Genomic DNA, 14,532 nt, shown 5'->3' with positions numbered 1-14,532 from the left:
GGCACTACAAAACCCCAGGTCTCAGAACACAAATTCATGTGTTGCCAAGGGACAATTTCCTAGGCAAAAGTTTCTGGTTACTTTTAAGGCTCAGGGTTCAAGAACTTGCAAGAATCTGCCTTAGAAGAAAGTGCTTTTTCTGCAAATCTGCAAGCAGCTACAGATCTCAGGGGTCATTTATTTTTTAGACCTCTCATGGAGTGAACAATAATTAAATATATTAAGGCACCTAATTATTGCTTTTATGAATGTTAGTGTTTGGGCTACTGAGTCAGTGGTAACTCAGCAGAAATCAGCTCAGAAATAAATGTGGTGAGTGATGGAGCTGTGTTGACAGCAAGATCTGGGCAGTTTTACTTAAGGGGATGGAATAGGAATTGCTAAAACTTTGGCTTCTATTATGTCTCAAATCTATTCAAGGCTTCCTTCTGAAAGTCAAAATTCTCTCATTTTGTTTTCTAGGCCAGGTTTACAGATGATTGCAAATTCAAGGAGCGCTTTCAAGAAAACAGCTATAATACCTATGCCTCAGCCATTCACAAGACAGAAAAGACTGGAAGAGAATGGTATGTGGCACTGAACAAACGGGGTAAAGCCAAAAGAGGCTGCAGCCCAAGAGTCAAACCCCAACATATTTCTACCCATTTCCTTCCAAGATTCAAACAGTCAGAGCAGCCAGAACTTTCTTTTACAGTCACTGTTCCAGAAAAAAACAAGCGACCTCCTCACCTGGTTAAACCAAAGGTCCCCCTTCCTGCACCTCGAAAGAAGCCACATACAGTCAAATATAGACTCAAGTTTCGGTTTGGATAGCACTCAGTCTTGTGAGGAGACTTGTTTTCCCCTTCAGTAGTTGCTATGGGTGTCTTCAGAGTTCTAGGCCTAGAATTTCAGGTCAAGCTGTGCTTTTCTCCATTAAGGACATGCAAGGAGATAACAATTTGTATCCCTAGATCCAAGCAATGTTACTGTTTAACAGTAAAGAAGAGTGCTAATGAAGTGATGTTCTTAGTAGGAACCTAAATGGAAGAAGACAGCTGCAAATCAGTGACTTGGGAAACCTTTTCTTGGCTTAATTCTCGATGGCATTTGGACCTCTATTTTCAGGACTGGACTGTGTATTTTGATCATTTTTACAAAACAACTTGAAAGAACATACATGGGACATTTTTATTTTTATTTTCCAAAGAATATTTTGGTGCAGAGAAAATATTTTATTAACTCTTTTTTTGTTTGTTTGTTTTTTTAAGAAAAAGGCATATTTTCTTACTTTCATTATTACAATTTAAGGAATCATTTTAATGTAAGATACATCACTTATCCATGCACTTATAACCCTTTTGCAATTTATGTAGATATCTTCTGCATTTTCTTTCTTCCCATACTTTTCATTATTTTTGACCACGCCTCATCAGATGTTCTAAGTTTAGATCTGTGTCTAAAAATGTTTGTTTCCTTGCCCCACAGCCCCAGGGTCATCTTGTTTCCTTTCTCTTTGTAATTTGCCATAATGTGGACTTATTCCTCTTTGGTGGCTGGGCCAGAATGAGAGAAGAATATAGGGAAGGAGGCTTTGGGGACAAAAGGGAAAGGCATTTGGAGGGGCAAGTACAGAAAGCATTTTTTTCTTCCATATATGTACAGCATCATTTGGTGAGGACAACCCTCATTCTGTTTCCTTTCTCTTACCTCCCCTCTTCTTTTCTTCCCTTCCCTTCTTTTCTTCTTTTTCCTCACAGTTACCCACCCACCCGCTCCCCAAAGAGTGGAAGAATTCATTTTACATTTCCAACAAGCATGCTGTATGGAGGGTTTAAAATATCTTTAATGTAGCATCCCTTCTAGAGAGGCCTATGGAAACAAATTACACGAAAACAAAAAGAACTATACCCACTTCAAAGATCTATCAAATAATTCTTATCTGTGTCCTTTCTCATTATCAAAAATTGTCACTGTGATCAAACTTTTTAAGTCGTTCCTTCCAAAGACAATCAACCATTCCTATAACAATGGCAGCCTTTCATTTCAATGGAAAACAAGTGATCGATCGAAGGCAATTTGTATGCTACAGTAATCCTCCCTTGAGAAAGGAGCAGGTAATGATGGTGTCTAATCCTGCGTCATATTATACAGCAAGTGCTGGTCTACAAAAGTTTTATTTAACATGAGTTGCATAGCTTATTTATTTCCCTGAGTGCTCACTTATATGCAGTTTACGGGAATATATTTGAATTCATCTTCTATACAGAAATGTGGCAATAAAAGTGGTGTAGTGACTATGGGAACTATGTGTCTTTCTTGGTAAGAATGACCTGTTTCACAAAAGGTATCTGTTTCACCATACTCTTGGTCTTCTACAAAAGAAAACATATGAAAGTATGCTTATTTGTCAGGATGTGTGCATACTTTTTTAAAAAAACAAAGATGTGGCTTTTTTTCTTTGTAAATATGATGCAAAAAGTTAAGAGATTTGAACAGATTACCATTTAAGTCAGCCTGGTTTGTTTTAGTGGGAGAAAAAATTTTCTCATTAATTATGCTAATATAGTTTAAGTTGATTAGCATAAATAGTCAAGCAATACTGTAATTCAAATAGAGTATTTCATTATAAAACTAATAATCTGATAAAACTTTATTTCAATTTAATGCATGATTTCTTTATGAATTTAAGGCTTTTTTTTTTAACCCTGCAAACCTCAAAGAGCTATGATTAATTTATACTCTAATAAATGCTTCAGGCTTGACTAAGTTTGATGGTAATATAGAGATTCTTACAAGCTCAGATGTTGTGTACTCTGTGGAATGAGGTATCCAGCTATTAAAGGTTGGCTATTTTATGTACATATAAAATATATTAATAATTTTTTAAATCCACAATAAAGCGTATTTGTACTTCTTTTCTGGCAATTGTTTCTTTTTATGAATTGATTTAAGTAAAGTTCTTAATTAAATATAAGAAATGTAAGTTGTAAAACCAAGTAAATGTGTTTCTGTAAAGGCTGGCAAGCATGAAATCAGATCTGAATGCAAATGTTACTATTTTGCTAGATGTTACTTGTCATTTAGATAATGTTTCAAACTCCTATAACTTATCTCATACACTTATTTTGATTAGATTAGTAGAAGCTAAGTTAAAGTAGGATAAACACAGAAGAGATATCTTATGCATGCCAGGACTCATTCATTTCAAATTTTAAAGCCAAGCTAAAATAAGAAAAAAATTAAATTGCATTTCTTATCTACAGTTTACCAGCCACACACAATTACATTTAATTAACGCTCAGTGAAGCCTAGTTACCTAAATTAGCTAATTGAATGAAACATTTTCAGAAAGCATATATCATATTCTACCTCGATAATTCTTGTTATCTAGAGACTTCTATTTATAGTATTTGTGGTTGCATTTGAATCCCAGAACTTGCTCTACAGGTGGGATAATAATACACAGTAATCAAGTTATTTGAATGTAGCTTTGATCATTTAAAAAAGTTAACTGAATTGACTTTTAAAACCTTTGAATGACAAACATTTAAATCAAATGGCAATTTTCTGTTTCATTATCCCAAATTTCTCTTTAGCATTAACAATATTCTTCATTTAGGGCAATCTATGAAGAGGTGCCTCTAAGAGTACATAGGTGCATAGAAAATATTCATTTTGTATGTGATATGATCTGGATTTCTTTTCCTCTCCCCTACCTTCCTTTAAACAAACTAGGTTGACAGGAAAGAATATAAGTGACATGAGTTATCCTACAGTAGCTCTTATAATACTAATTTATACTAAAAAATATAATGAACTAATAAAAAAATCGGTATTTTTGTGGTGAGTTATTCAAGGTTAAGTTACTTTCTTGGAGCTACATATCTAGTAGATGTCAAGTGTCTGAGGCCAGATTTGAACTCAGGTCCTCTTGACTCCCGGGCCAGTGCTCCACCTACTACACCACCTAGCTACCCCTATAATACCTTCATTTTCAAAAGATATGTGAAGGGTGGTATAAGTACTAGTTCTGATGATTTGGGATTATAATAATTTTTCTCTCTAATTAGGGCCATTCTTCAGACAGAGTAACTAAACATTCAAATATGGTCAGTATTGTATATAACAATATAATTTCAATGATAATGTTATGCTGTGGAATCATTACCATTAAAACCTTTTCACAGAACGAGGAAGCAAGACATCACAAGTTCCAGTTGGGTTTACACTTGCTTTTCAATAATGTAACAAAAATGTTGTCATGAGAAAACCGGGAACTTTGCTTTAAAATGGACCTCACTGAAGAAATTGTTCCCATGTGTATTTTGTTGTGGCTGTTATTGTTCCTATTAAAAAGTTTTTTTCAGATTTTGAAGCAGAGGCAATTTTAGAAGTGTGAAAAAACATTATTAAAGTAGTGATCGGTTAGCTATATAAATATATATATATACATATATATATGTATATATATACATATATATATATGTATATATATATATATATAGCTATATAAATAATAGCTATATATATATGTATATATATATATATATAGCTATATAAATAATAGCTATTGTTTTGTTGAGTATTGTTAGAGGGAAACAGCTCTCCGCTTCACTCCCAAGTCCCTAAGTGAAGATACTGCAAAAAGGAGAGACAAATGCCAATCTGAGTGTACTTCTCTGGGTGTTAAGAAAAGCTATTTCATGGGAGAGTCACAGCTTGGCATGCCTAAATAGGGCTTCAAACTGAACCTGGTAAAGAGTTGCCAACACTTCCTTTCCAGCTTCATGCCTGTGTGAAATGGTGGAAAGAGCTTTGGACTTGGAGATCTGAGTGGGTTTGTTTCTTTTTTAAAAAAATATTTATTTTCAGTTCCAAATTGTCTTCCTCTCTTCTACCCCAACCCGAATCTATTGAGAAGATAATGATTCCCATTATACATAGGAAGTCATGCCAAATGTATTTCCCTATTTGTCATGTTGTAAGAGAAAAAAAGCAAGAAAATGAAAGAAAATATATACTTTAAAATGCACTCAGAGTTCACCAGTTCTTTCTCTGGTGGTGAATAGTACTTTTTAACACAAATCCTCCGGATTTGTCACAGATTATTGTATTGATCAGAGTAGCTAAGTCCTTCACAGTTGATTATTGTTGAAATATTGCTATCAGTATGTACAGTGTTCTTCTGGTTCTGTTCACTTTCTTTTGCTTCAGATCATACAAGTCTTCCTTTTTTTCTGAAATCATCTACTTTATTACCTCTTATAGCACAATAATATTCCATCACAGTCGCATACCACAATTTGTTCATCCATTTCCCAGTTGATGGACATCCACTCAGTTTCCAATCCTTTGCCACCATAAAAAGAGTTATTACAAGTGGTTTTGTACATATGAGTCTTTTTTCTTTGATTTCTTTGGGATACAAACCTAGTAGTGGTATTTCTGTGTTGAAAGGTATTCACAATTTTATGTCCCTTTGGGCATAGTTCCAAGTTGTCCTCCAGAATATTTGGTCCAGCACATTAGTGTACTTATTTTTCCACATCCCCTCCAGAATTAGTCATTTTTGTTTTCTACCGTCTAAGCCAATTTGATGGGTGTTAGGCAGTACCTCAGAGTTGTTTCAATTTACAGTTTCTTGAATTAATCTTGATTTAGAGCATTTATATGAACACTGAGAGCTTTAATTTTTTTCTTGTGAAAACTGCCTCTTCATATACTTTGACCATTTATAAATTATGAAATGACTAAAAGATCTTTATTAGAGAAACTTGCTGTAAAATCCCCCCCCCAATTTTCTTCTTTCCTTCTACTTTTGGTTGCATTGGTTTTGTTTGTGCAGGTATTTTTAACTTCATGTAGTAAAAATTATCCACTTTACCTTCCCTTAACCACTATATTTCTTGTTTGCTAGTAAACTTTCCCCTTGTCCACAGATATGGCAAGGAATTGTATCCATGATCTTCTAATTTGCTTATGATATCACCCTTTATGTCAAAATCATGTACCCATTTTGAGCTTATCCTTGGTATTTGTTGTGAAATGTTGGTCTATGCCTAGTTTTGTCTAAGTTTTCTAGTTTTCACAGCAGTTTTTGTCAAATAGTAGTTTCTTGCCCCAATAGTTTGAATCTTTGGATTTATCAAATACTAGATTACTGTCATCTTTACTTCTGTATGATATTTGCCTAATTCTATTCCATTGATATGCTACTCTATTTTTTTCAGTACCAGATTGTTGTGTTGGGTACTGCTTTGTAGTATACTTCTCAAACTGGTACTGCTAGGCCACATTTATTTACTTTGTCTTTTTTTCATTCATTCCTTCAATATTCTTGACCTTCTGTTACTCCAGATAAATTTTTGAAAATTATTTTCTAGCTCTATAAAATAATTCTTTGGTGATTTGATTGGTATGGCACTTAGCAAGTAAATTAATTTCAGTAATATTGTCATTTTTGCTATATTTGGCTCAGCCTACCCATGAGCAATTAATATTTCTCTATTTGTTTAGATTTGTCCTCATTTGTGTAAAAAGTGTTTTGTAATTGTGTTTATTTAGTTCCTTTGTGAGTCTTGGCAGGTAGACTCACAAGTATTTTTTTATTGTCTGTAGTTAATTTAAATGAAATTTCTCTTTCTGTCTCTTCCTGCTGGATTTTGTTGGTACTATATAGAAATACTGATTAATTACATGGGTTTATTTTACATCCTGAAATTATGACAATATTCTTAATTGTTACAACTAATTTTTTAGTTAACTCTCTAGGGTTCTCTAAGTATACCATCATATCATCTAGTTAAAAGTGATAGATTTTCATCATTGCCTGTTCTTATTCCTTCAATTCCTTTTTCTTGTCATTGCTGTAGCTAGCATTTTAGTACAATATTGAATAATAATGGTGATAATGGACATCCTTGCTTCATCCCTCATCTTATTGAGAAAATTTCTAGTCTATCCCCATTACACATAATGCTTGCTCTTGCTTTTATACAGAGACTATTTATCATTTCAAGAAAAAGTCCATTTACTCCTATGCTTTCTGGTGTTTTTTTTTAATAAAAATGGCTGGATTTAATAAAAACTGGCTGGATTTGAATTCTAACTCTGAACATTCACCTCTGTGAAACTCATTTTCCTCTTCTAAAAAGTAATGAAAGCAAAGATTTGCATGACTTGCCACTCAGGGTCTTGTGTAAAAAGTAGGACTTTATGAGGTATGATATAAACGTGAATTATCATTATTCATGGCATTTAGTGCATAAAATGATCAGTAAGCCATTTTAAAAATTTGATACTTCTAGGCTATACCTGACCTTGTACAGATGTCTGAGATTCTCACCACCTTTGATCAGAGATGTTGGGATTATATATTTTGAACCCAAAATATGAATATTATTTCATTTTTGTGAAATTCAGTCAGGTGTGTATCGAATGAATACTAAAGACAAGCAAAGTAATTTGCTTTACAAAATTTGCAAAAAATAAATTGCAAAAAGATTTGCAATTACAAATATGAAAGTGTTTTAAGGGTCAGGATGGCATAATGGAAAGGTATCCTTGGAATCAGGAAGACCTGAGGCAAATCTTGCCTCGAACATTATGATTATAGACAGTCACTAAACTTTAAATTGCCCCAAGGAATTTTCTTCGACTATAAATTATAGATCAGCTGAACATTGTCATAATTTAAGGAATTTCTGCATTAGGAATGGAGGATGACTCTGAGGTTGTAAATATGAGTGACTAGAAGAATGATTCTTCTAGGCCTAATTCAAACTTCTTCAGGTTAAGAATTGGTATGAGCCAAGACACTAAATATCCCAGGTCTTGTCATCTACCCTTCCAATGAAGACTTTGGATGTCTGGATCTTTCCATCTGCACTGCAGCTGAATTCATTTCTGCATACATACATACATACATATATACATACACACACACACACTATTTGTATTTCCAGTGGTTACTACAGTGATTGGAATATAAGAAACACTTAATAAAATATTTTTTATTCATTCATTTACTTGTAGATCATCTAACATTCAGCAGAATTAAGTTTATGTAGTTATAGCAGGGAAAGAATATTTCCCCAGAAGATAACATTGATTTAATTGGGCACAGCTTGTTGGTTTTACTATTGGCCTTGCTGGCCTGCTGGGCAGAAGCCTGAAGGAATTGCTGCTGCTTCCTTAGTCACTAGATTTTGTACATAGGCACCAGGAACCTACATCAATGGTCTGAGCCATAGTTCTCTGAGTCAATTGTCTCATAAGCAATTTCAATACTTTATAAGTGCAAAAATCAGCGCAGCTAGCAGGGGACAGGGTCTTAAGACATTTCTTCCACAACAATAATGGTATTCTCAGTAGAAATAGAGAATAAAAGAGGGGTGAGTTTATTGCAAGATAATTATTTCTCTTTTGAACATGTTGAGTTTGAAGTACCTGCTAATGTCCAACAAGCAGTTGGTGATACGGAACTGGAGCCCAGTCTTTATTGAAATGACAACTGGAACACATTGAAGTTGGTGAAATCTTCAAGGGAAGGTGCAGAGAAAAAAGAGAAGTTGGTACAGGATAGGGCTTTGTACACCCACAGTTAGTAGGTGGGACATGAATGATGATCTAAGAAAGGAAATGGCAGAAAATTCTTTTTTTCTATCCATCTTTTTTTTTTTTTAAATTCAATTCAGTATTTACCAATTTAATTGGTTACGTGATGATCATTTCTCCTTGCTGTGTACATTTTGGACATGGAAAGAGATTATCATCTGAGTTATCAGGAAATTCATGTTTCCTTGGCAGGTACCTCCATTTTCCAGCAGCTGCCCTGCTATTTCATGCCACCCCCCAGATAAACTGATCACCTGACATCTTAACACTAACACAGATTGACTCAGTTTTTGATACTCAAAACCATCTCTACTCTCTCAGTGAGCAATATTTATCTCAATCTTGACTGACTTCAAAAATACAATGTTTCCCCATGATGGCATCTCTTTGAAAGCAAAAATATATAGAGATATACAATAAAACCAAGCGCTAATTATAGGCTGCATTCAGGTTTTACATAGGCAAGAGTTGGGCAAAGAGCTATGACATTTAATGAGAAAAAGATGGGACTCTTCAATTTTACATGAAATTAATTGTTGTTGCTTTATTTCCTTAACCCATCAACAAACACAGTATGCCCACTAATTTTAATGCACTGTGCTAGACATGATATTGAAAACTCCTGAAGCAATCAACTAGGAAGAAGTTAATATATTAAATTCACATTTGTTTGGCTGTCTGTATATCTTGTCTGTATCTATGTCAGTGAGCTCAATCTTGGATTGTAAACATTTTAAACTAAGGAACTATATCTAATAACCTCTATTTTGCAACTTAATGTCCAGTGTAAAGAGGCATTGTAAAGTTTCTGGACATGACACTGGGAATGAAGAAAGTATTTATTTTAATGAGTCAAATTTGCACTATGCCTACATTGCTTTATTTCCCCTCTGTAGCAACACTATAGCCTCAAGTACACATAGGTGTCTATCAATATGGGATAAAGTAGATGATCATCGTGGTTTATAAAAATCACAGTTTTTTTCACATAGAACTGGATTTGTTGTGATTTTTTTTAGTGGCACTGTCTCTTTTTCTTGCCACCATTTTCCCCCCTGAGAGCCTCAGGAAGTGAAAAGCTGCATTTATCCCTATTAGGCTATCATCATATGAAATTTTGATTTGTTTTGCAATCACAAGAATGCTCGGATTATCATGTAGTTGTCAATGCTTAGTTATTCATAAACCAAACAAGCATTTCAGTGGGATGTCAGTAGGAGGGTGAAGACATTGCTTTTGGTAATTTGGTTCTAGTTGTGTTTCCCCATCTCCTTTTAACCCTTCCCCCACCCCCACATAAACTCTCCCTGAGAAAATAGACTCTTTCTATATCCTACAGAGAGATTAGTTATTGCATAATCTCACCATTACAGTTACAGTTCAAATTCTCATTAAATTCTCTGCCATTTCCTCAGTGGGAAACTAGAGAATTTATCAGATTTCCATACAGTCAGGTGAATTTCTGCTGAAAAGGCAATAGGATGTCCTTTTACTCTCTAGAGTACAATTAAACCTACGCTTTCCTGGCTAGGCTTCATTTTATGATCAGTTTCTCTTTGTAGTATGCAGAGATTCCATAACCTACCTTCCAATTTTGACACAGGTTATACATTTGAAATTTGAAAGAACTCACTAATCTCTCTATATTCCCTTGAATATAGTACCCATGGGATTAAATGTAGCTGTTACCAGAATATTAAAATGTTCACAGGAAAATAGTAAGACCTTCATGACAGTCACCATCCATATGAATCAGTATAGATGATTAGTTTAATTTTTAGAAGTAAGAGACAGTATAAAGCACTCTGGGAAAATGTGCTGGCTTCTGCTAAAAGCATATAAAATCATGATTCATTACAATGGCACCCATGGGATTTGGGCCACTACCGTACCACAATATAGGAAGGACACTCATAAGCTGGAGAATGTTGAGAGGAGGGCAATGCCAATGCTGAAGGGCCTTGAGTCCATGACAGATGAAGATAAGTTCAAGAAACTGGGTATATTTAGTTTAGACAAGAAAAGGTTCATTTACAAGCTGAATTGTAGACTAAAGGGCATCTCTAGGAGTGAATGTCTTTGCTAGTCTCAGTGGTCCTTTGTTCACCTTTGCTCATAAAGGCACTACTGCAACCTTGAAAGACCACAGGAAAACAGATTTGGAGCTGGAGATCTTCTAGTACCACCTGGTCATTTTTATAGATGTGAAAACAACCCTTAGGAGGTGATACTTGGGACCTCACAATGGCCATTCAGCATATGGAATTTGGAACCTTAATCCAATAACTCATTTCAAAGCTGAACGTAACCTAGAAAAAGTGGATCATTCAAAGAGGCTAACTCATGCTCTAATAAATGTATTAAAAATACAGAGAAGTTTCCTATAAATGGAGGGCTATTCGTGCTGAATACCCTTCTTGGTTGAGAGTCTTATCCAAATTATATGTCAAAAGGCCGTTTGGTGGATAAAGAATCATAGTAAACAACACTTTTTCTATCTTATGGCATGTTTTCATTCATTTCTGTCATTCTGCTGAGTTATCCTTTCCCACACAAATTGAGCTGACCTGAAGCTCATATTAATTGACCAGAATCCAATATTTTAATAGTGTTATATGCCTGTATTTTCCAGATGAAGAATATACTTTCACTCACTCAGTACAGTAAATATTCATAAAATGATGATAAAATAAAATCGCTTTACTCATTTCATAAAAGTTTTAAACTATGGTTCCTGACAGTATGTAGTCTAGCATTTTTACAGGATGTAATAATTTTCTGCTTTCTCATATCTAAATTCTTCTATTTGGTTTTCAAGGCCTTCCACAATTTCTTCTATTCAATTTATGCAGCCTTATTTCCTAGTGTTTTCCTTAATGCACTCTTAACTCTAGTCAGGTCAAGAATGTCATTTTCTTTGCCTTGGCTTGTGTCATTTCATCTACCATCTAGGATATACCATAGAACCACCACCATCTTTCCCAAAGTCTACACATCATCTTCAAGGCAGAATACACTATTTTTTTTAAGAGTTCTGGAGTGATCACTGATTTAGTACTTTCTAATTCCCCCACCCAATTCCAAACTGGATTCCTTGTTGGATACAGTATTATTGCTCTGGTAATTTCTAGTGCCACTTTGTATACATCTCCAGGTTGGTTCCTGAGACTCTTGATTCCACTCTAAGACTACCATTTCTGATTCACATTCCCACCCTGCCACCTTTGAAAAGAATATGATCTTCTGTACTAGTGGTTGCATTGATTTCACTAATGAAGAAATGAATGTCTAGAGACTTGTATCTCTAACCATTTTAACTGTATTTCTACTTGCCTATCAGATTTGCATGATTGAAAAAAAGGCATCTTCTTCTTACTGTTGATCTGCATGGGATTATAACATTTTTTTCTGAGAAGACCTTTTCTTGTCTTGGCTGCTGTGATTGGTATGAATGAACACCCCCCCAGGACATTTGAGGAGGCTGGCAATGTTACCATATTATTATGAAGGCACCTCGGGTTTAGTTAGAGCAGCATTCCAGTAAGGCTGGACTGCTGTCAATAAATAGTTTCTGGCTGTTCCCCTGAGGATGTGCTTAGTGGACCACCCTGTGAGCGTCTGGCTCTGTGGTCACAGCTCTGTGCATGGGCGTGAAGGTGGGCGTGAAGACACAGACAGGATTCACATTTGTGATCATTGGTCTGGCATGGGGGAAGCCTGAGATAGGTGCATGTCAACACCATCTCTGTGAAAGGGAAGCAGGGTTACCTGTAGATTTTCATCAAGTATCAGGGTGATTCATTCAAGGGTTAATTGAAGCATGCTTATGAGGTAAGTGAAGTTTCAGCTTAAGGGAGAAGCAATGCACTCATCATTCTTACCAAAACTTCAATGATTTTTCATTTTTTTAAGTTCTAGATCTTTCCTTCAAATTATGAATTCTCAAATATCAGGAAACAAAGGAAAAATTGGACTTTCCCCAATGTATAAGATATATACATATATATTCACACATATATATGTATATATAGTGTATAATGGAACAACGTAATGTAATTCAATAAATGATCACCCAGTGACCTTAAGGAACCTAACATTATTAAGGAAAGACTAACAATGGAGAGTAAATGCCAAAATACTTATCATACCTAGAGGCAGCAAGGTGGTCTAGTGGATAGAGTTCTGGACTGAGAACCAGGAAGACCTGAGTTCAAATCCAGCCTCAGACACTTAGTGACTGTGTGACTCTAGGCAAGCTGCATCACCTCTGCCTCAGTTTTCTCATCTGTACATCAGAAAGAAAAATGGCCCTTATGTCCCAGGGTTGTTTTGAAAATTAAATGAGATAATATTTGCAAATCCCTTAGCACAATGCCTGGCACAAGTATGTACTGTTACATAATAAATGCTTGTTGCCTTCTTTCCATCTAAGAAAATGTCCCATTATTTAGGATAAAATTATAACAATAATCATTTTTCTTGCTACTTTAAGACCATGATGATTTTCACCTACCACTACCGTACAAGATTAACATGTTGTAATGATATCTGGTAGGAAAATACATTAAAGTACAGTTGATGAAGCTATGAACTGGTCCAACCATTCTGGAGAACAATTTGGAACTCTGAGCAAAGGGCTACAAAATCATGTATGTGTACTGAGCCAGTAATACCATGGCTTACTGGGTCTATACACAGAGACCAAACCAAAGAGAAAAGGACCCATATATACAGAAATGTTCACGACTCTTTTTGTTGTGGAAAAGAGCTGAAAACAAGGGATGCCCATCTACTGGGGAATGGTTAAACAAGTTATAGCATATGAAATGTGATAGAATAGTATTGTGCTGTAAGAACAATAAAATTTCTTCGGAGGAGCCTGGAAAGACTTTTATTAACTAAAATGAAATGAAGTGAACAGAACAAGGAGAACCCGGCAACAGCAATATTGTAAAAATAAACCACTGATAGACTTAGTAACTCTGATGAATACAATTATCCACCAAAACTGCAAAGGACTCCTAATGAAAAATGCTGTCCACCTCCAGATAGAGAACTGATGAACTTGGAATGCAGATTGAAGCATATCTTTTTCCTTTCTTTTTATTTCTTTACCTAGAATGTGTCTAATGCTGTAAATATTTTTTGTATGACTTCATATATATATATATATATATATATATATATATATATATATATATATATATATATATATATATATATATATATATATAATGGTATCACATTTCTTACTGTCTCAATGGGTTGATGAGTGGGTTTAGGAGAGGAGAGAATGTGTAGCTGAAAGTTTAAAAATAAACTTTATAAAAATGAAGAATATCCAGAATATACGCATTATATGTGAGAAACCTGGAGATATTTCTCAATTCTTCAAGAGATTGTTTAGTATTGATTCCATCTGCCAGCCAAGTTATATTGGGGGATATTCAGTAACTTTCTCTGAGCCTCTACAGTAGTCCAAGAAACCTCTTTTTTGGATCTAGGTTTGTTTGTTTGTTGGGGAAGAGGGGGTTTCTCTGCTCTGACATATGCTGAACCTGCCATTTTGAGAACTTTCATGTCCTGTTCTTGTATAGCCAGGATACTTCCGCTGGTCAGAGTCACACTTAAGGTGAGGGTAACCATGTATTTGTTAGAGTAAACAGAATTAGATGGCTACTAGTAGCACTTTTAGTATTTCAACAACATAGATATAATTGGGTTTAACATCTAGTTAGAAAGATTAGAGTTAAAAAAGAAAGTGAGGTAGAGGCCTCTCAGAGGTCTAACCCAAAGTGAATTCCTCCCTGTTCTAGTCCCATCCTACTCTGCCCCACACTATTTAGCAGTGTGCTTGAGATTCATTCCAAGATGTCATTTACCCCCAAACTGATCTGAGGGCAAATTCTGCATTGTTTACCCTGGGTATTAAAA

The 14,532-nt window shown here is 35.0% G+C and overlaps 1 protein-coding gene across 2 annotated transcripts in view; it reads left to right on the top strand.

Annotated features, from left to right (window-relative positions):
* FGF5 (fibroblast growth factor 5) overlaps positions 1-2,285 on the top strand; it is a 30,825-nt gene extending 28,540 nt beyond the window's left edge. The window contains exon 3 of one of the 2 annotated variants that reach the window (XM_072623271.1): positions 463-2,285. In XM_072623271.1, coding sequence (XP_072479372.1) covers positions 463-813 — 351 coding nt within the window. In that variant the 3' untranslated portion in view covers positions 814-2,285. The remainder of the gene's footprint in view (positions 1-462) is intronic. The other variant, XM_072623270.1, reaches the window with a different exon arrangement.
* Positions 2,286-14,532: the final 12,247 nt, after the last annotated feature.

This window comes from Notamacropus eugenii, chromosome 7, assembly GCF_028372415.1.
Source record: "Notamacropus eugenii isolate mMacEug1 chromosome 7, mMacEug1.pri_v2, whole genome shotgun sequence".
Lineage (NCBI taxonomy): Eukaryota > Metazoa > Chordata > Mammalia > Diprotodontia > Macropodidae > Notamacropus > Notamacropus eugenii.
This window is presented reverse-complemented; position numbering and strand designations above follow the sequence as displayed.